Source organism: Emydura macquarii, unplaced genomic scaffold, assembly GCF_026122565.2.
Source record: "Emydura macquarii macquarii isolate MOO-44397 ecotype Brisbane River unplaced genomic scaffold, CSIRO-AGI_Emac_v2 contig_2897, whole genome shotgun sequence".
Classification (NCBI taxonomy): Eukaryota; Metazoa; Chordata; order Testudines; family Chelidae; genus Emydura; species Emydura macquarii.
The window spans coordinates 27,203,761-27,225,134 of NW_027133034.1; the positions used below are offsets into that span (position 1 = coordinate 27,203,761).

General features: G+C 40.6%; 2 protein-coding genes across 4 annotated transcripts in view; both read left to right on the forward strand.

The window, feature by feature from the left end:
• Positions 1-21,374, forward strand: part of MCC (MCC regulator of WNT signaling pathway) — a 220,996-nt gene that overhangs the window by 11,518 nt on the left and 188,104 nt on the right. The gene's annotated exons all lie outside the window — the stretch shown is intronic.
• Positions 17,871-19,651, forward strand: LOC137166681 (zinc finger and SCAN domain-containing protein 29-like). The gene is made up of 2 exons (XM_067568532.1): positions 17,871-18,198; positions 19,440-19,651. The coding sequence occupies exons 1-2, from the start codon at positions 17,871-17,873 to the stop codon at positions 19,649-19,651; spliced, it is 540 nt and encodes a 179-aa protein (XP_067424633.1).

Consider the following 21,374-nt stretch of genomic DNA (forward strand, 5'->3'; position numbering starts at 1 on the left):
ACATCCCTGCCCAGAAGGTACTCTCTTTTTAGGTGTTTGTGCAGTGCCTAGCACAGTGAGGGCAGTAGGCATGACAGGAATATAACTAATTATATTGTTGCTTATTAAAGGATCCCATGACACTTCTCCCAAAAGACGGGTTAACTCAGTGTCCTGATCAAATTTTAAATCTGGCATTATAATTACCCCTCCACTTTAAGCTTTAAACCATCCACAGCTGGTATAAATTTTCATAACTGTGAAATATACATTGTGCAGAATATTTTGAAATTTGTCTGAAGTGTGGCCTTTATGTCAGGGATGTGCTTTTTGCAAGACCAATGAAAATCTACCCAGATTTGGCCAAGGTGTAAACTTTGGAAAATTCCAGTTTGCACATGGCTATTAGAGACTTGCAAGATCTTAACAGCTAAAAACTCTGAAGATTCCATCTGCACCTAGCGTGTTTCAGCCCATGGTTTAGCCCAGTGGGCCCCAAACTTTTAAAATCACATCCCTCCTTATCCCTAGTGTAATCTGCCTGTACCCCCCAGGAGCTGTGGTTGAGTCCAGGGCCACAGCTGGAGCTGCGGCTGGACGCTGGGGGCCACGGTGGCAGGAGCAGAGCTGTGGCCGGGCTGGGAGCCGAGGCCAGGCCCGAAACTGCGGCTGGGGCAGCATCCAGGAGTGGAGCCATGGTTGGAGGCCGCAGGCTGCGGCAGGGCGTGGGCCTGCAGTCACCCCCAAGTCCTGGGCTGAGACTGGGGTAGGAGCTGGGGGTAGAGCAGGGCTATGCGGTGCACCTTCCTCTCCCTCCGTGAGGGCTGGCCCAGCCCTGCCATGCCCCCCTTAAACATTCATCCATGCTCTCCCGGGGAAGGGGGGGTGCACCTCACAGTTTGGAGACCACTGGTTTTGCAGGAGTTACTTGCATTTGGCAGCTCTGACTGCTGCTCCACACCAGGCAGGGGTCGGGTACAGGAACTGAGAGCAGGGAGCCTCTCGCCTGTGCTCTCAATGACTCCCCTACTGGATCCAGGCAGTGTGGAGGCGGAAATTGCCTGATTCAAATGCAGAGGGGGAAAGAGATGGACCTGGGGTAGGGAAGAGTCCGACTACGATTAGAGAGTGGTAGTGCAGCAGATGGGGAAAGAAAATTGAGAGCTTGTGGGGATGGGGGACATTGATACTTGCTGAGTAAGGAGCTGGGGGGGGAGATGGGAGATGGGAGCTCATGAAGGGAGACGAGATAAGATGAGTAGCTGGTTGTAGAAATGGGGACTGGAGACCAGGGGAGCGAGAGGAAGGAAGACATCCAATGAGGCGTTAGATTGCAGGGGACTGGCTGGGCACAGAGAATGGGACAAAGAGCTATTAGGAGAGGGGGAGGAGATTGGTCCAGGAGGCCAGGGAGGGAGATGGAGACAAGGAATGTTGGCAGGGGGTCCTGTGGAAATAATAGTATGTCATCATGTATTTAAAGACTCTGTCATTCTGCATAAACACAGTGAAATAAGGCAACCTTAACTCTGGCATTTCCCAACTTTTGAGTGCTTTAAAGTCCATCTGACCTCCTGCGCTTGAGAGCCTGAGCACCAGCCCAAGCTGCAAAGTCCGTACTGCTGTTTTTAGCACGATAGTTTGAGTCTTGCTAGCCTGAGCTTGTCTGTTTGGGCTCCCAGCTGCAGTGTAGACATACCTAGATATACATCTTTCCTTCCAGGTAGAATCCTCTGCATTACCTTACCAGCAAGCTAACCCATACAGACTTCTTCGTAACAGAATATAGTCTGATGTCAGTTCTAACCTACAGTCTTTATGTAGAACTTCTTGTTGCTGTCTCTGCAAATATTGGATTTGCTGTGTCACGTTTAGCAAAGCTTACACTAGTTAGGATGCTGCTGTTATTGTGATGGACACATTTATTTGACTCTTGTTATTCAAACAAACTTGTATTGGTTTATCTTTATGTATCAGGCAATTGCTTACAAATGCAACCTTTTCCATCCCCCAGTATACATCTAATATTCTGGTTCCTGCAAGAGCAGATTATTTATTCCCCAGAGATCCAAATTGTGTTTGAAATTACTGGTGCTGAAGATATAACAAAATCATGTAGTGTTGCATTTTCCTTATAATGCTTCATGCATGTGAAATTATGTTTTACCTGATCTAACACCATTCCTTCCAGTAAAGATGTTCAAAGAAAGACTGGCCCTTGTTCAATAATAAACCATGCTATTGCTTTAGATATAAATGAAATGATTAGGTGATTTGACCTGCACCAGTAATTGATACTTCGGGTACATATGTGTTGATTGTATCCAGTGATGTTAATAATCTATTTAAATATTATTTTGGTGATGGATTGTATTAGTATTAATATTAATAAGATGACTGCTGTACACGAGAAAAGTAATTTCTTATTGGCTTTTATCTCATCAAAGACTTGTTTAAAATGTGGAGTGAGTCTCCTCATTTCTTTCCCGAGATAATTTACACATGTAAGTTTACATACCAAAGCCTCAAAGTTGACTTCAATATGGCTTCTTAGAGACCTTACCTTACCTTTCCTGAAAGCATACTCCTTAACACAGAGACTGTCTCCCACGTCCCCCAGACATAGCTTCCTGGGTTAGTGAATATCAGTAATTATGTTTATTTAAGAACTATGAAAGTCCATGCAGTTGAGTTTCAATACTTATTCCTTTTGCAAGTAAAAGAAATATTATAATCACTTTTCATGGATGAGTTATTCTCTTAATCCTGTGGAAATTGCTTTAAAATCCTTTATTTCTGTATTATTGGTAAGTTTTGTGCTAAATCCATTTTTTTGTGTATCATAGCCAGTATAAAAGTTAAAAATTGATTCCCATCAGGAATGGGTAACCATCATTCTGAATTCAGAATGTTATACAGTAATACTTCCAAGTAATAAGATTTCTGTTTTCATCAGAGTGATTGGCTAGCATTTCTTTAGACACTTGAACTACTGTCCCTACATGAAATGAGCATAATAGTACCCATTGTGCATGTTAGACCAAAAAGGTAATCCAGTTTCTGTGAAGAAATAGTCTTAAAAGGGTTTACTTGAGACAGCAGTAAGAAGGTTAATTCTGTCAGAAACATTTCAGTCTCATGGGGATGACATCATATACTGTCAGTTTCAATCTCGTACAAGAAATTTAAAACAGCGTTTTTAATCTGTTTGAATATTTCCTTTCAACCTAAAGAATGGAACAGTCAGAATCTAATGTGGTTTGCATGACTTTTAAAACTGTATCTAACTGTAGTGTAGCATGACTTTTATTGTGACCATTTTTTCCTCCTATTGATCTTAATTTTCAGAGGAAAGCATAATGTTTTTTATAAAATTGCTTTTCCTGCAGAGAGATCAGATGGAGATTTTAAATGTTTTAGTTATTACCAGATGTTGAAATCACATGTATTGTATCATTTGGAGTACTGTCTTCATAAAGATTTTTTTTAACTGTCCCTACAAGTGTCACAATAATATTGTTGAATCCAGAATTTAGTTTTTTATTTTATTATTAATATATATGTTTACAGTGTTGACTGTTGCATGTATGAAACAAACTAAGGGCTACCCTAATGGGAGTAATTATAATGCTATAATAATAATAATATCATGAGTTTATTTATAATACTTGTCATCTCAAAAGGAGTCTAAAGCATTTTAGAAATGACTCTTTTGTGTATATGTGTTTAATAATAAAAATATACACACATGGCAACCTCTGCACCTCACCCACTTATCCATGTCCCTCAGGTTCTCTTGGAGATCTTACCCTCCAAGCAGGAGTTCCAGTGTGGCAGACCCACTCAAGGCTGTCAGACCAGAACTCCCCTGTGATGAAAGAAAACAGTAGGTTTTCTAGAGGGATGTTTCTCGGGACTCTTTCCAGCTCTTCTGTGGAGTCAGCTGCTCTTTCTGATTAATCTTTTGTGGGTGAGTAGTCTGTACTAAAACCTGCTTTACTAGTTTCCAGTGTATGGTTTGTTTTAAAGACACTCTTGATGTTTAACAAACATTAGCCAGCATCTCCAAACAAAAAGTGATGGCAAAAAAGGGATGAGATAGGGTTGAGCATTCCTGCTATTTGTTAGCTTGGTTCTGTGGCTTCTGTGCTTGTTGTGGCCACAGAAGTGCAGTAAACCAGGAATTTCTAGTCACTATGATTTTACTACTAATCCATTGTCCAGGAAATGAAATCTCCCAGGAGACATTTCAGCAGTAAATCCAGTCCAAGGATAATCTGTACAATTCCTGCTGTGGTTAGGAGAGCTCCTTACAATGACATCATCTGCTACAGAGTGCCCTATATGTGAGAGAGAGTGTCAAGGCAGCAATCTACTGTAAATATGGGGTGGGGCAAGGGCTCCAAAAATGGGAATCAGTCACATTATCACATGGAGCGATTTTCTTGATCAAATAACTTAACTAACTTCCAATTCTAAAATGTTGTTTAGTTATCAAAGTGACTTTTGACATCAAACCAATGTTTATATTAGCAAAATAGATACCTCTATGTTATAAAACCATAATTTGGAAATAAATGCCTTGGAAGAAGCACCTACTTTAATTTGAATTCACCAGAAGGTGAAAGCACAGCACTTTGTTTAAGCTGAATGTAACATAAATTAATGTTTAACTTGAAGAAATCTTCCCCAATCCTCTGAAATGCTATTTAACTTTAAAGTATTGGACTTCCAGTAAGCTACTAGTGTTCTGGTAACCAGGTGGGCTCCTTTTTGATCCTGTCATTTCATTCTTTTCCTGGGGTTATGAATGAGCCTATGGGAAAATGGGTTTATCCAATAATATACTCAAAGGACATCCCCCAGCACCAGATTTTACTGAATGAATGGCTGCTCTGGAATCATACTTTTCGTATTAGTGGGAGTTCATTCAGCCATCTTTGGATACTATATAGTTTAAATCTGCAAAGTGACTATAAAGTGCCTATAAAAATGGCGTTATAGGGTGTTTGTTATGTTCCGATCATTTCTAAATGAAATGTGCTCATTTTACAAATCAACTATGTGATTTTTTTTCTACCTGGCCAACATGCAAACTCCTCTTATGCACTGAGAGTCATAATGGGCTATTTCCTTCTCATGCATCATCACCAGAATTCCATTTTATTAGTAAACTAATCAAATTTTAAATGGAATCACAGAGACATAAAAAGCATGGGCAATTACTGTAAAAATAACTTTGTGATATTTTAGAACAGAACAGCATTTGATGAAATGTCCCTATGTGCTAGTAATTTAAATAACACATAGGAATCCTAGGATTTTAAAATTTTCTTTAAAAAAAAAAATTGAGCCCTTTTTCTTCTTAAAAATTATAAATTAATATCATTGAGTGCAAAATGCTATTCCTAATTATTTGCTCACAATTCATGGGCACCCAAAGGAGGCCCAGAGCTGAAAATCAAGTCGTGTGTGTGTGTCGCTCACATGCATATACTGAACTAAATGAACTTCTGATCAAAGGTGACAGACATTATGAAAAGAGGAATCTGACTGGCTGATGAAAGCTCCAGTTTTGTAGGCATTCAGCACAATTATGTAGATCAAAACTCAGGGATCATCTGAGGACCTGAAATGAAGTTAAAAACCTAAATTGTGTCTCAGTATATCTGTGAGAGATTAGTAATATTATCTCCATTTTACAGATGGTATAAGTGAGGCATAGAGAGATTAAGCAATTTACACAAGGTCATACAAAACCTGTGCCAAACACAGAAGGATAACCTATGTTTCCTGATTCTTAATCCCACGCTTTAAAATTAGCAGTAGCACAGATTATACATTTTTCTCATGCACTGGCCCTGCCAGTTGTAATCTTCTTTCCCTCTCCCCTACTCAGAAGTCAGGGGGCAGATTGTGATACCACAAACATTGGATTGTGACATCAAAAGAAATGGGAAATAGGCCACTAGAAAAGCAATACGACTCTGAGAAGTAAATTAAAACACTATAATTCATGCACTGGAGTGTTTTGTTGAAATTCTAACATAATATAAAAATATTTATATTAAAAGACGAGGCTCATAAATTCCAAGTTGTTAATTATATTTTATTACGGTCACTGCCAGAAATCTAATTAGCCAATCTGGTAACTCAATTCCTGTTGCCTGGTTTGGCTTTGCAAAGGAGAGTGCATCCTATCTGGGCATAAATATCTAGATGATTAAAAGTTATGGAGCTGGGAGATTGTAATTACACTGAAATATAGTTGAATGGATTTTGTAGAATTCTTTTAATGGAGGATTGAGTTTGGACCTTCTTACATCTTAAAAATAAATTATATTGTTGTAAATTCTAAGCAGATTTGATGGTATTGAGTGGCAGGGTTGGAAGCATTATGTTTAGTAATTTTGAGACAATAGATTAAATAATGCTTGCTCTGCAGGATTTATAGATAAAAGTATATGGTAACTCCCACTTGTATGTTTAAAGAAGAATCATTAGTAAAACCATTACACAGCATAGTGGAATTGTTGGTATGAAAACTCTGCTCTTTAAGCAAAAAGCAACAGAATAAATTGCATTGGACAGGTGTGGACATTTTTCACCTCTAAACAACCATAACCTTATTTTAAATTAACAAAACAGTGTTTATTAATTCTGGAGGTATCTGCTCCCCAATTCCTCCCCCTTTCCCTAAATTTTAGGCTACAGATGCAGATCAGAAGCACGTGGGGGCAGAGGACTTCCCTTGGTGGGAGCTGGGGCAGAAGATCATCATCTGTATTCAGAACCCCTAGGCTCAAGTGACATCAGCTTTGTTTTCTGTTTCCTTGTTGTCAATGCTCCCAACCTGTTCTCTTCAGTCTCTCTCTCTCTCATAGCTCCTTTGCCATCAACTACACTCTCCATGACTCAGTGTTCTCAATTCTCTGTGCCCCCCACTAGCCCTTGCACCCTAACAGTGTCCCCATCCCTTCCTCTTCCTACTGGTTTACAGCTATTAACTCATCCCTCCTGTCCTCCCCTTACCTTACCTGTTCTCTTATAACATAGATCAAAAACCCCAGTGTGCACACCGTACACAATATTTGGCAACCATCACCAATCACTTTGTTTGCATGTGTGGTTTTCACATCTTTGTCTGTCTTTTCTAATTAGGCCTTGATTGTTTAAAATGTTGTGAGTCTTCAATAGAGGCTTAAATTAATTTAATAATAAAAAAAAAAAGCGTGCAGAACAGGAATGCTTGACATCTCCTCGTTGGATCAAGCCTGAGATTTTAAACCGTTTAGGATAGGGATCATATTTTCCTATATGTTTGCATAGTGCCTAGTACAATGGAATCCCTGCAATTTAAATCATAGTTACCTGTACTTTTGTTTAAAATGAACAGTCAAAACATAAATGAGTGTAGTAATTAAATTAGTATGGATGTGTAATACTCAATTTAATAGACTTTGTTTATGTGAACAAAAATGCATGTTGGTTTGCGTCTGTGCTAGCCAAATTGTTTAATCAATCCTTTTTATTATTTGAATGTTCTTAATCAGTTAAATGTAGTGCAAGCAAGCAAGACAATTTTTTAAATTGAGCCTTGATGCCTGCGGTTTTTACTGGAGGACTTTGCATGCATGTTAGCTGGGAGACGAGATCACTGTTAAATCTCTCCTGATAGGGTGGTTATTGTTTTCTCTTGAGTTTTTTGGTGTTCCCTGTATTACAGAATGCAACATGTGGTCATGGGAGGGGCTCAGATGGGCTGAGGGCAGCGTGGTGGCAGAGATCCACTGCTGCATGGATCTTACACTGGACTTTACCCTGGAGGTAAACAAGAATGGAAATCACTTCCACAGAGCAGCTCTGCAGCTGTTTCTTGGCCTTGGAGGGGAAAGGAATCCTTCCCCTCACTGCACGACTCCATAGCATCTAGGCTAGCTACTTGGACTGGATACTGGGATGTGAATTACCTCTAACTGAATTAAAATAGAAAAATTAAGGGGTTGGGGGGAGAGAAGTGGAAATTGAAAATTCCTCACTCATGTAATGTAATGGTGACTTCACAGTTGTGGTGTGCTCCTATTTTTTAGATACCTTCTGCACTGTTCCCCACCAGCAGTATCATTTCCCTGATGGAGAGTTACAGATTGATGGCAGAGGTGCTCTAGGCCATATGACCAGTGCTAGGGTTACGGCTGGTTAGAAAATAGAGGTCTTCCTTCCCCACCAACCCCCCACACAGAAAATTGGAATGAAACCTATTTTATTTATTTATTGTTTCTGTTAAAATTTTCTGCAGCAAATGTTGACTTTTTGGCTAAGTATTGAAAATCAATCTTGTTAGGTTTTTGGATATTCAGTTTTTAAGCAAAATATCAAAATTTTCCATAGAAAGCAGACACATTTGAGAAAAAGTTTTGTTTCGTGAGAACTCCAAATTCAGTGGAAGATTGAAATGGAAAATGTTTGACCAGCCCTAGCTAGGGGCCACTCGAGGTAGCTTTCTATAATCAGAATTCTCCAGATTTCTACACACACAAACTCAGCCATGAAATCTCTAACCATACAGACCATGCTTGGAACATAATCCTTCAATGTGACTATGGAAATACTGTTGTTAGAGCAGATCTGAGCAATGTGATATGTGATGCTGCTTTAGTCGTATCACTGTGCCCATGGATTGATTGGATATGATGCTCTAGGTCTGGTGTCTGTGGTCCTGGAGTCTTGGAGCAGTGCTCAGGACTCTAATCATAGATATGGCCCAAAGGGCACCTCCTTCAGACAGTGGCTGGGGAAGTGCTGAGTTGCAGTGGGACGATAGCAAGGAAGGGCATTCTGAATCTAAAAAGTCAGAAACTGCCTTGGCAAACAGCAAAGCAGAGGATGCTTTCTCCAGGTGGCTCAGAGTATTAAAGGTGCTGGATCCAATTGCATTTTGTTGACATTGTCACATTGCATTGTTTTTTTTTTAGATTGAAGCATTTTCAGATTAGATTTTGGGTCATTATTCTGCTGAACAATAGAGAGAAAACTATTTTGGTTTGGAACCCTTGTATCAAGATCCTCTTTCTATCCTCCCTGATGAAGAAATCTGACCACTTTTAGAAAATGTTGTGAGATCCTCCTTTTAGGTGAACCTTTCCCACCGTAACTGGAGTTTAGGAACTGTCAAATGTTGATGAATTTTGGTCACTATTGACCTGCTCTGGATTTCAACAAGAGACCTGAAAGTTTCCTGTGCCTCGCAAACCCCCACCCCACAAGTCTTACGGGAGTTAAGGTGGGGGCGGCGGGATAAATTAGAGGACACTGAAGAAATTTTATCTAAATCTAAAGAAAAATTGTTAACAAAATTAACTCTATTGTACTATAAGACTAAAAATGATATTGTAATGTAATACAGTTTGTCCTTTATAGTAGTCTGCTAATTTGTTCTTTGACATTTTAGTAGAAATTATAAAAAGCAGTTGAACTGGATGAATTAGAGACCTTTATATCAAAGAAAACCACTGACATTTTGGCAGTGCTAAACTCATTAACAGTATTAACCAAGGGTATTGCTTTCAGCAGTGCTGCATTTTGTGCATAAAATTGTATACACAAAAAGATAAAGACCTTGCAGCTTCTAATTAGCAAATGTAATAAATGGTACACAGTTTATGGATGTACATCAAAAACATTAATTACAAAGTCACTGCAATTTAATAACTTAATTTGTCAATATCAATCCAAAAACCCAGCTAGTGATGAGACGGACATTTTTACAAGGCTAAAGAAAAAACATTGTTTCTTATTCTGCTGCAATAAAATGGATGCCAAAATAAAAGGACAATGTAAAGGAAAAGAAAATATTAGATTTTGGTATGGACAGATTCCAAGCAATTTATTTTATAAGGCTGAAAGTATATGACAAATTATGTTTGTTTACAGTAAATAGGACTTAAACTTGGACCCAGTGTGACGTTCCCCTCTGCAATCTGGACTAGTACATCACTGTGTCACCCCAATCCCCACACTCCTGGGGCCCATCTTGCACTTGCCCCGCTGTGTGAACTACCCACTCCCGTGCACAGCCTCCCGCAAACAAGCGCATGCCCTGTCTAGTGAATAACTGCTTTGGGCCAGCCACTCATGGGATTATGTAGTGGTGTGACCCCCCGCCCCCAGTCAATATCCTCAGTCCCAGATGCAACACTAGGAACTTCCATCTTACAGAGTTCAGTACTTCCCACTGGACTCTGGAAGCTCATTTATATGCACCAGCTCAGTTATGCTAAATGACACTCAATCCACACACGCTGCTTTAGATAAAACAAACAAATAAGTGTATTAAGTACAGAAAGATTTTAAAAGTGATTATAAACCAGAGGAATATAAATCAGATTTGATCAGGAAGAAATAAAAGCAAATCTCATTCTAAACTAAGCTTAATACTTACTTTAGGAAGCTACTGGAAGATAATGCTCACCACAGGCTGGTTGGTCGGCCTCCAACCAGGCTCCCTCTCTCCCCTCTCCCCTGGGCAGTCTTGATGTTGTCTTGTAGATGGATTGCAAGAGAGACCTCAAGAGACCAAAATGTCTCCTGCTTTAACATGTTCCTGCGCCCATCTCTGGACCCCTTCCCCCCTTCAAGGTCAGGTAACAGAAGTATCCGTGCATGATTTTTTCCACCTCCTGAGTCGATGAGTATCCCCCTATCAGATACTTGGGCCAGGCAATTGTTTTTGTATGCATGCCTCAGCAAGGAGTGAATTACCTCTGCAGTCAGTGTTTTCCTGGATCTGCTCCAAACAATGTGAGACACACATTTGGGAATATTACACAGTAGAGCTTGATGACCACGCAGCTGACATTGCAGGAAGCATACTATCATAACAATAATGTTCAGTATGTCATGTGCATTCCAAAAACACCTTGCACGACATACTTTGCATTAAACGATACACAGTTACCTATAAGGGTGAACATGAATGTACACAATCACGCCATAAGGGTGTACACAGGGTGAATTGTGTCACACCCTGCAATTTTGTTGATTTTTTTTTCCTTGACCTCTCTCTCTTTTTGTCAAAGTGCTTTTTTAAATATAAAACACAAACCTAAAATGACTGATAACTACAATTTCTACTCATTCCTGAGGTGGCTGTATTTGTATGTTACATCCTTTAATGAGAGAGACAAGGTAGGTGAGGGAATATCTTTTATTAGACCAACTTTCGTTGGTGGAAGGTATAAGCATTCAAGCTACACAGAGTTCTCCTTCAGGTCTGGGAAAGGAAGCAAAGTGTCTGAGCTAAATATAAATTGGGGCAGATGGTTAAGAAGGGAGGGTAAGGCATGTGGAGGCAGTCACTTGAAATGAAGTGGGCAATTGGGGTTAGATTGTTATGCATGAAGGGTTTGAAGTGGGCGATTACGGGTAGGAGGCAGTATATGGTGTTACAAATCCTTGTAATGAGCCATAAAACCTGTGTCCCTGTTAAGTCCAGGGTTTTTGGTGTCTGCCAGACTTATGAATTTAAATTCCCATTTTGAAGGTGTTGTGCAGGTTTCCTTTAATGGTCGAGCACAGTTGTTTATCTGAGATGATACATCATGACTAAAATAGTTTAGCAGTATTGTTACTTGACCAATAATTGGCAATAAAATAGGCAATAAAACTATTGATTGGATTATATTTGTAAAATAAAGATATTTAGTAATCTGGAAAAGGCTTTGTTGAAAGCAAGAACCACTGCTTGGCTTTTTTTATGAGACTGAAGTGCTTGCAGAGTCACACAGTTGAAAGTAAGTCTTGTGCTGTTTGCTTGATCAGTGTCTGGATTTCATTTTCCCATTGCTCTTGCACAGTTCATTTGAACGTCCTGAATCTGTTAATTTTTTTTCTCATAAGCTATTGGTCAATAGTGTTCCAGCTCTGCATTTGTCTTCAGGCAGCTTTAATTGGACCTTCTGTACAATCTTCTTGGTTCATGGAAAGTTTTAGTTCAGAGATTCATTGGCCTCTCTAAAACCTCTTTTTATTGTGACTCTATAATAAATTTAGCTGGTTTGCAAAAATAACATGATTTTCTCGTCTCTGTATGTTTTCTTCGATCATTGAATGGTGGAATGTGGAAGACCTTTTCTTCCGATGATTTGCTGTTTTCTTCTGCTTTGCATCATTAGTGTGGCAGGTTTCCAGGGCAGAGGGCGTATTACTTGTCACCCGTTTTTAATGTTATAAAATGCCGGTCTTAGGGTTTTAAAATCAAAATACTCTACTTAGGCTTTGGTATTTTGGTAACCCTGTTTTCTGTGAATCATATAAAGCAGACTTTGATTATATTGAAAATCTAGACTGAATAGTGTTCCAAAGAAATGTCTTCTCTGATATCTACTAAATAATCTGTAGTTATTAGACAGGACAAGAAAAATGGTAATAATTAGTCTCCAGTCCTTATCTCTGCTGCCAAAGGTGTGTAGCAATGGAGGCCATGTGTGTAGTTAGCGGAAAGTAAATGTATATCTGTTAACACATTCATTCATGCGTTGGGTCTACTTTTGAGTGGATGCCAGTGTGTAAGACCATTGACATCACTTATTGTAGAGTAGATTTATTAACATTCATTTAACTCTTCAATATATAAAAATTTATTATTTAAATATAACTGAATGATCATTTACTTCATTGACTTTACATCAAGCCCTGATAGGGGACCTCCTTTTCTAGGGAACCTCCATTCTAGCACCTTTCTATAAAATTAAATTCACATAAATTTAGAGAGAAATACACAATTAACTTAATGATCTAGGAGGTTATTATCAAGGTAGCTAAAAATCAATGATTTAAAAAAAATCATTCTTTAACAAAATAAATAAAATTCAATTTAAATTAAAGTTTCTTTTTAAAAGTAAACCTGTTTTAAAATAAAATACTAATTTAATACAAAATATTTTAAGGGATAAACCTATTATACTGTCTTAAAACATTTAAATAAAAAACTAAATATGCTGAATCCATGAGTGTCCATCAAAACCTTTGCATTAAAGACTACTTTTCTATATAAAGAAAGATACTTTGACCTGGATTCTAACTTTTGAAGTCATGCTTTATAAGTGTGGCACAGTAGTTCATGTACTGCATTAAGGACTTGTTTTGTTTAAAGAAAATACATTTTATATGTTATTCTGGGTGTTTAATTAAATTCCAGTTACCATCCTAATGCAGCTTAATAAAAATAATGAGCAAAATGTTAATTAACTAGTAAATAAGCAATTCATCATTTTCTAATATACTAAAAATGTACAATTAAGCTATATAATTGCTTAAGTGAATGTATATAGGTATATAGTGTACCGTCCGAGGTAGCAAAAAGATGTAGCAAATCTATTGTAAAGGCTCTTAGTTGTAAATCAACATGTTTTAATGATTATATCAACCAATGAGAATGTACCTTTCTTTAGAAAGTTACTGAAATACAAATGGAAGAGTTGATTTACAATTGATCATTTAAAACAAGGCTTTCCACTTGATGATTTAAATCACCTTGATTTAAAACAATTCACCCTCTTTATTTTATATCACATTTTCAGTTTTATTCGTGCCTCAATCATGGTTACATCTTAAAGGTCTTTTCATGATTTTCTTTGATTAGGAGTTGCTTATGATGTAATTCTGTCAGGTAATAAATTTGCACCTTGGCAGATTCAGTGTCTTTGCATATTAAAGGGTTAACTTGGCTGTTACTCTTTACGGGACAAGTCATTAAAAGAGTAAGAGAAAAGGATTTGACAAAGGAATAAATCATCCTTTCACAGGGAAGGGGCAGTTTCAGTGGTGATGGATCCTGTGGAAAAGGGAAAATGGGAGTGGCAAATTCATTTAAATAAAACCTGACATGAGCTAGTCTTTGTTAATCAGCTGGGTGGGTTGTCAGGGCCTGTTTAGATTTACAAGGAATCAGAAGTCGCAATAAACAAGATTATTTTTTTTGTTCGGTGTGCAATTCATTGTAACTAGTCTCTGTAATATAAGGTTTTTGTTATTAAATGTTATTAATCCGTAAAGGCTGAAAATGGACTTGTTCTTGTGTAGCTCTGCTGCCGACTTCTCAGATCGACTTCTCTGAATTGACTGAGCCGTCAGTGAAGACCCGCTCAGTCGATCCAGAAATCGACGTATTAAGACCACCTTCTCAAGTGGCATAGCGCTGCATCAACGGGAACACGGTTCCCATCAGCGCAGCGCAGTGAAGACGGCACGCAGAACAGAAGAAGAGAAGTCGACGGGAGTTATGCAAGTTTTTTGCATAGCTTGCGTAACTCCAGTCGATTGCTGCCGAATCCCAGAGATAAGTGTAGACAAGCCCTCAGTTTAAAACCATCCCAAAAAACACAATGTTATTTTTGAAAGGAAGGGAGACTATCTTAGTTTTTTTCAGATGGAAGAATCATGCTTTCCTGATTGAGCTACCAGTACTCTCTGTCCTTCCAGTGGGCCTGCCGTTTTCGTAATGGGGAGAGGGCTGTTCTCACAACATACTGCCATTATAAAAGGAAATGGCTCTCTATATATCTGAATATCACTGTTTCTACCAATCCTGGTGTGAGAGGCATGTGTAGCCTCTACAGATAGTTCTGGTAGGTTAACATTAATTTAATAATATACATGACAACTTTTGTGAGGTTTAAGAAAAAAGTAAATCTAAAGATATCTTTATATATATTTCTTCATTTGCCCCGTTTATGCAGGAGGGGCATACCAGGGCAGGCAGCCTCCCTGAGTGCCTCCTCATGGCCAGATGTGACTCTGCAGTACTCTGCATCAGTTTTCCTCTTCTTCATAGCTGCTTAACATACGGGTTAGAATTGGAGATGTAGCTTGACCCTGTGGCTAAATCAGAAACAAACTTAACTCCTTCCTGGGGTAACAAAAGTCTAACTAAAGAGTGCCAACAACAAAAGGTTCTTTTGCCCTTCACGGGTATTTCTTCAGTTCACCCTCTGGGCTCTGTTCTCTGCCCCTTTCTGGGCTCTCTTTGATCTTCCCCCTGCTCTGGTATAGAGCACTCAGCTCCCAGGTTGCTTCCCGTGGAGTACCATTCTGCTGTAGACCCTGTTCAGGGCCTTCCACAGGAGCCAGCCAGCCTGCCTGCTCACTCCCTGTGGCTCCACTCCCAGACTGATCTCTTTGGCTTTTTTTTAAGACCCAGGTGACTATTAAAGCATCATCTGAGCCCCTTAGCCCTGTCCGTCAGGCTTGGAAGCCGCTAATTAATTATGGCACGGGTGGGGCTGGCCCCATCTCCCCTTAAAGGGCCAGTCACCTGATGACATGGGGAAATAGTTCAAGAATATATGTTTAATATATTTGCAAAACATTTCAGAGGGGATATTCATAAATAGATTATTTTGATCATTTGCTCACCGTGCTAGTCTCCAGTCCTGCAGTGAGCTCTGTGTGTGTGTGGATACCTGCATCTGCATGCAGTGCCCAGTGACTTCAGTGGGCATTGCCCATGCAGAGCTCCTTGCAGCAGGGCCATAATTCTAGGAATTGTGCGATATCTAGTTCTCTGCCTGTGAACTTGCATCTTAAGAAGCTTTCATCTTGTAAACATGCAAAGTTCTATATGATGAGCTATTTTATTGCTCATTTGCAATGGTCAATACTGTGATGTTGTTATAGTTTGACAGTGAAGGGTTAGCAAGCTGAATATTTTCTCTGAGTTTAGAGGAGCCTTACTCTGCTGAGAAGTTAGCCTTCTTTTTCCTTTATAGGTCATAGTGAGTATTGCTTCAAGGTTCTACAACTTGTTTTAGAGTTCCTTCCACCCATGCACAAATAAAGTGTTTTGTTTTGTGTGACTTTGGAGGTTGGTTGTTCTTGACAGATACATTTGTATTGCTTTAGTAGGATGCATTTCTGTATCCTTCCAGTTAGCTGCTCAGAACAGACCAATTTTAGGGCCCAGTTCTATTTTGAGTGCCTTTAACTCCTACTGAAGTCAAGGTCCCTTTTTGAAACTTGGCATGATGCAGGATTGGAGCCTTAATTACTGGCACTAACTTGATTTCACATGTCCTGTAGTAATAGGGTCAAATTCTACCCTAAATTACAGCCCTTTTAATAATGCAATGCTGCATGGTGTGTAGTGCAGAGCAAGGCATTGGACCTGATCCAAAGCCTGCTGAAATCAGTGGGAATCTTTCCGTTAATTTCAGTGGGCTTTGGATCAGACCCATAGTTCAGAAAACGTTATTAACCCTTTAAAACCCAGGTCCTGCAGAGATCCATTTATATAGAACCTTATGCCCATGTGGAGTTGCATGGACTTCAGTGGGTCTCACATGGGTTCACACGTGATCAGAGCCTTAAGTTCCTTATTTTTCTTTTAATAATTGAATTAGAGAATAGTAGGAATTCTACAGCACAACAGACAACTCTCCTAAAGTACATATAGTAAAATTTAAATTTTTCAGTTATATTGTCTATTTGATACGTGACTCTGCTTTCTATTGTATGTCGCTTCCACACATATCACTCCCTGGTTTTAAATGGACTTTAATATTTTTACATCTGGGTATGTCTAATTTATCTGAGTTTTTAAATAAAGAAAATAAGTATACAATTTATCATGTGTGGAAGATTATAAAGGAGAGTTGGCTAAACAAATAGAGATGTATAGGAGTACATACTTTATTTAACTAAAACAGGAATGGTCAACACATACTATACAATCAGATTGTTTGGTAGAACCCTTCCTAATTGTAAATGCCTAGCTTTGAGTAGTTGCATGCTCTGCTTATGTGTGTACGGTAGCAGTGGTCCAGTGGTTATCAACCCAAGTAAAATGCTCCGTATGTAGAGTTTTCTTGCTGTTATCTGCCTAACCTCCTTAGTGTTTGTGTTGGGGTGCTTGATTTAGGTGGTAATGGGGCCTTCACTCAGGCAAAATTTCCATGGGAATTCTGCCTGAGTAGGGACTGCAAGATTAGGCGCAAAATGTTGTAACTAACTTGGACAGTGCTGCATCAGAAAAACAATTCAGATCCAGAGATAACAGATGGAGAACCCCATCAAAGTGGGATCAGTCAGTTTCTGCAACAAATTCACTGTGGCTTTTCCCATTTAAATTATGCCAGGTTTCCTGAATATGCTTTCATGGAGATTGGATCTGCTGTGAAGGCTCTTAGCCTCTGCCAAATCAAGATCTCTTTTGATCTTTGAAGACCTACGTTTACAGTACCTTTTAACACCTGGGAAATTATGTGAAGAAAGCTTGATCACAAGGGGACAGTGATTGCAAACAGACTGCTAAATAATGCAAGGGCATCTTCTCTCACACATACATATTCTCACACATGCTACATTAAAGACTTTTTCTGTCCTAACGTTAAAGGATAAAAGAAATTCACACTTTATGGAGCTTTATACAAAATGCATTTCAAACATAGACTGAATCTTGGTCTACACTAGAGAGTTAGGTTGACAGAAGGCAGCTTATGTCGATTTAACTATGGCCTGGTCTACACTGATAATGTAGGTCGATGGAATGCGGTTTCCATCGACCGCATAAAGTATGCGTCTCCATTGGCATGTGAGTTCCGCTGACCTAAATTGCAGTAAAATTCAACTTAATAAAACTACCTCCACAAGTGGTGTAGCACTGAAGTTGAATTCTGTGGGTCAAATGAGTGTCAGTATTGGCAGAGCATAACGTAAATTGACATCATTCATCTCCGGGAGATATCCCATAATGCTCTGTTGTGATCACTCTGTACATTCAGTCTGTTGCACTGTGGCCACATAAACAGGAAATAGCTCCTTCCCTCACACTCCAGGAAATTTTGAATTCCCATTTCCTGTTTGGTCAGCATGGAGAGAGCTTGCCAGTGCAACGAATGTTGGTGACTGCATGCCCCAAACTCACTCCAGGCTGGAGTCAACCTGAGGTCTTGGATCTCATTGGTCTCTGGGGGGAAGAGTCTGTTCTGGGTCAGCTCCAAGCAAGGAAGATAAATATGGATATCTATGAGAGGATATCTCACAGCATGTTGGAGAAGGGGCACAACAGGGATGCACAGCAGTGCCACGTTAAGATCAAAGAGCTAAGGCAGGCTTATCAGAAAACTAGGGAAGCTAACAGTCACTCTGGCTCCTCCCCAAAAACATACTGCTTTTATGAGGAGCTGCATGAAATTCTTGGTGGAAACCCCACCACTATGCCATGTAGCATTGATAGCTCAGGGTAATCCGAGGCCCGGATGAATGAGAATGAGTCTATGGATGGCGAGGAGGAGGATGATGAGGAGAACAGGGGGCAGGCAACCGGGGTATCCCTTCTCCCTGAAAGCCAGGAGCTGTGTGCAACACAAGAGCAGGCCACCCGTACACAGGAAACCGTGACTGACCGGGATGCCAGGGAAGGCACATCTGGTGAGTATGTACTGCAAATTGCATGTTTTTGGTTATATCCCCAGTCCAGAACCTTGTACCAGTGGGAAAAAATGGTGTGTGTGGCCGTGGGGCTGTGCTTCCTCGTACTTGGTGTGCTTAAGCACTGAGTTCACCCCGGAAAAGATTATTTATGTGCACAGAGATGCCCCGAGAATCCTCCATGCATATCGCCATGCAGCTTTCGTGCAGGTACTCTGCAATCCTTTGCAGAAGGTTTCTTGGAAGGGCAGCCTTATTTCTTCCACCTCGATAGGACACTTTCCCCCGCCTGTAATAATCCGTTGTTAATTGTGCAGACATCATCATGAAGCACAGCATAGCAGCATAAGGGCCAGGCCTGTGGCCAGCTGCTTGCAGCAAATCCTCTCTATCCATCTCTCTGACCCTCAGCAGGTGTCACTCATGGTTACCTAGGGAAATGGCACACATTTCCAGTACCCACCCAAGAAACTTTTTTAAAGTGTGTGTTATTCCATAGTTGGGGATGGTTTCTTGGTTCAGTGCACCGCAAGTCCCTAAGCAGGACGTTGTTGCTATGGGCCTTGGGCATCTGCAAGGGGTTCCCATTTTTTTATCCAGAGACAGTTAACCCGTACCCACTCCTCACCTTTTGGTACCGCTTGTTAAAAGCCTGATCAATGGGAGTCTGACATCCACGCTGCTCTAGGGTGCATGGACTTGTGCAGCATGGGCACCAGGGATTTCCCTAACATAGATGCACTAGCCCCTTACCATGGCTGAAACGCTGCTCCAACTCCTGCAATAGTTAGGTAATGGTATGCAGTTCTAGCGTTCCCTTGGGAAGGCTCAGGCGAGTTATTTATAAACTGTAACATTGATTTTCATCCATGGAACGAGTTAACAATGGGTACCTTGTGCTTTGCTTCCAAAACATTGGACAGTGTGGCCTTCAACACACCACCTTATACTTCTGCAAGCACCTGTCGCAGATGATAAGGGGAAAAAAACACCTCAGGATGACATGTTTAATGAGATAATGAATTCCTCTGCAGCTGCTGACACAGAGCTAAGAGTGTGGAGGATTTCATTATCAGACAAACTGAATTTGGACAACAGGAAAGCAGCACAGGAGTATGAGCATTCAACACAAGATGAGATGCTGTGTATAATGCGTGATCAGTCCAATATGTTGAGGTGTCTGGTTGAGCTTCAGGAAGCTCAGTGGCAAGAGAGACTCCCTTTGCAGCCCCAGCAAAACTCTTAGCTAACACATTCTTTCCTAGTCCCCACCCTCAAGCAGTCTAGGAGGAGGTTGAGCAGGGTGCAGTACATGCCACACTCCTCACCAGTTGAGGGGAGCAGAAAGAGGCGATGGCCTCTTTAAAGAGTGGGAATGTCTGATTCTTTCACGTGTGCACAGACAAAATGGGCTCTGTATCCCCTCTCAAACCCCACACAATGCATGCAGAACGTTCAATTATCTTTCTTTTCCCCCCTCTGCAAAGGATCACCAATTAAAAAAAAGTGCGGCTTTACAATTCATTACTGTTTGTTTATTGATAACAAAGGAATAAAGGGAGGGGAAGTTGGGGAGGGAATGGATCAGTGGATGAGGGGAATGGGTGGGAACAGGATTGGTGGGGGATGGGTAGGGGATGCGAAGTGAAAGTATAGCACAGATAAGCGATGCACATTACTGTTGTCTCATTGCAAAAGCGTTTTTTCAATGCTTCCGTGAGGGCTCAGCACTCTGCGATTGGCTCTCAGCATTGCAGTGGCATCTGGCTGCTCAAAATTTGTGGCCAGCCTATCTGCCGCCACAACACAACCCAGTGGGAACTTCTCCCCCTTTGTTTCACAGACATTATGGAGCACACAGCAGGCAGAGATAACTATTGGGATGTTTTCTTCACTGAGGTCTAATCTAATGAGCAGACTGCGCCAGCACGCCTTTAAACGTCAAAATGCACATTTCACCACCATTTTGCACTTGCTGAGCCTATTATTAAAACGCTCCTTGTCGCTATTCAGGTGCCCGGTGTACGGTTTCATTAGCCAGGGGAGCAAGGGGTAGGCAGGATCTCCTAGGATCACTATTGGCATTTCAACATCGCCAATATTTATTTTTTAGTCAGGGAAGAAAGTGCCTGCCTGCATCTTTTTTTAACAGACCTGAGTTCCTAAAGATGCATGCATCATGCACCTTTCTAGACCACCCCACACTGATGTCGGTGAAGCGTCCCTTGTGATCCACAAGGGCCTGCAACACCATTGATTTATGTACTCTGTGGCAAGGTGGCCTGGGGCTAAGATAGGGATGTGCATGCCATCTATGGTCCCCCCCACAGTTTGGGAACCCCATTACGCAAAAGCCTTCCACTATGTCCTCCACGTTTCCCAAAGTTACTACCCTTCTTAGCAGAAGTCTATTAATGGCCCAGCACACTTGTATCCCAGCTGCTCCCACAGTGGATTTCCTGACTCTGAATTGATTCCCAACTGACCGGTAGCAGTCTGGGGTTGCTAGCTTCCACAGAGCGATGGCCACTCGCGTCTCCACTGTCAGAGCTGGTTTCAAGCGAGTATTCATGCGTTTCAGGGAGAGCTTCTGCAAAGTTTTAAAAAAAGTAGCCTTTTGCATTTGAAAGTTCTGCAGCCACCGTTCATCATCCCAGACCTTCATAACTATGTGATCCCACCAGTCACTTGTTTTCTGGGACCAGAAGCAGCACTCCACCGACTACAGATGGTGCATGACAACCTGCAACAAACGGGAATTGTTTTGTTCTATGGCTTGTAATAAGTCGTGAGGTGTTTGTGATGCTCACAATAATAGGGCAGAACTGAGTGGGCTCCATTCCTCTCAGGCAATGGTGGGCATGCGGCAGAGAGTGAAGGGTTTGAAAAAAATGGCGTGAAAAGGCAATCGTCTGTCGGTTTGGATTGGGACAAGAAGGGAGGGAGTACATTGCATCATGGGAGGACGA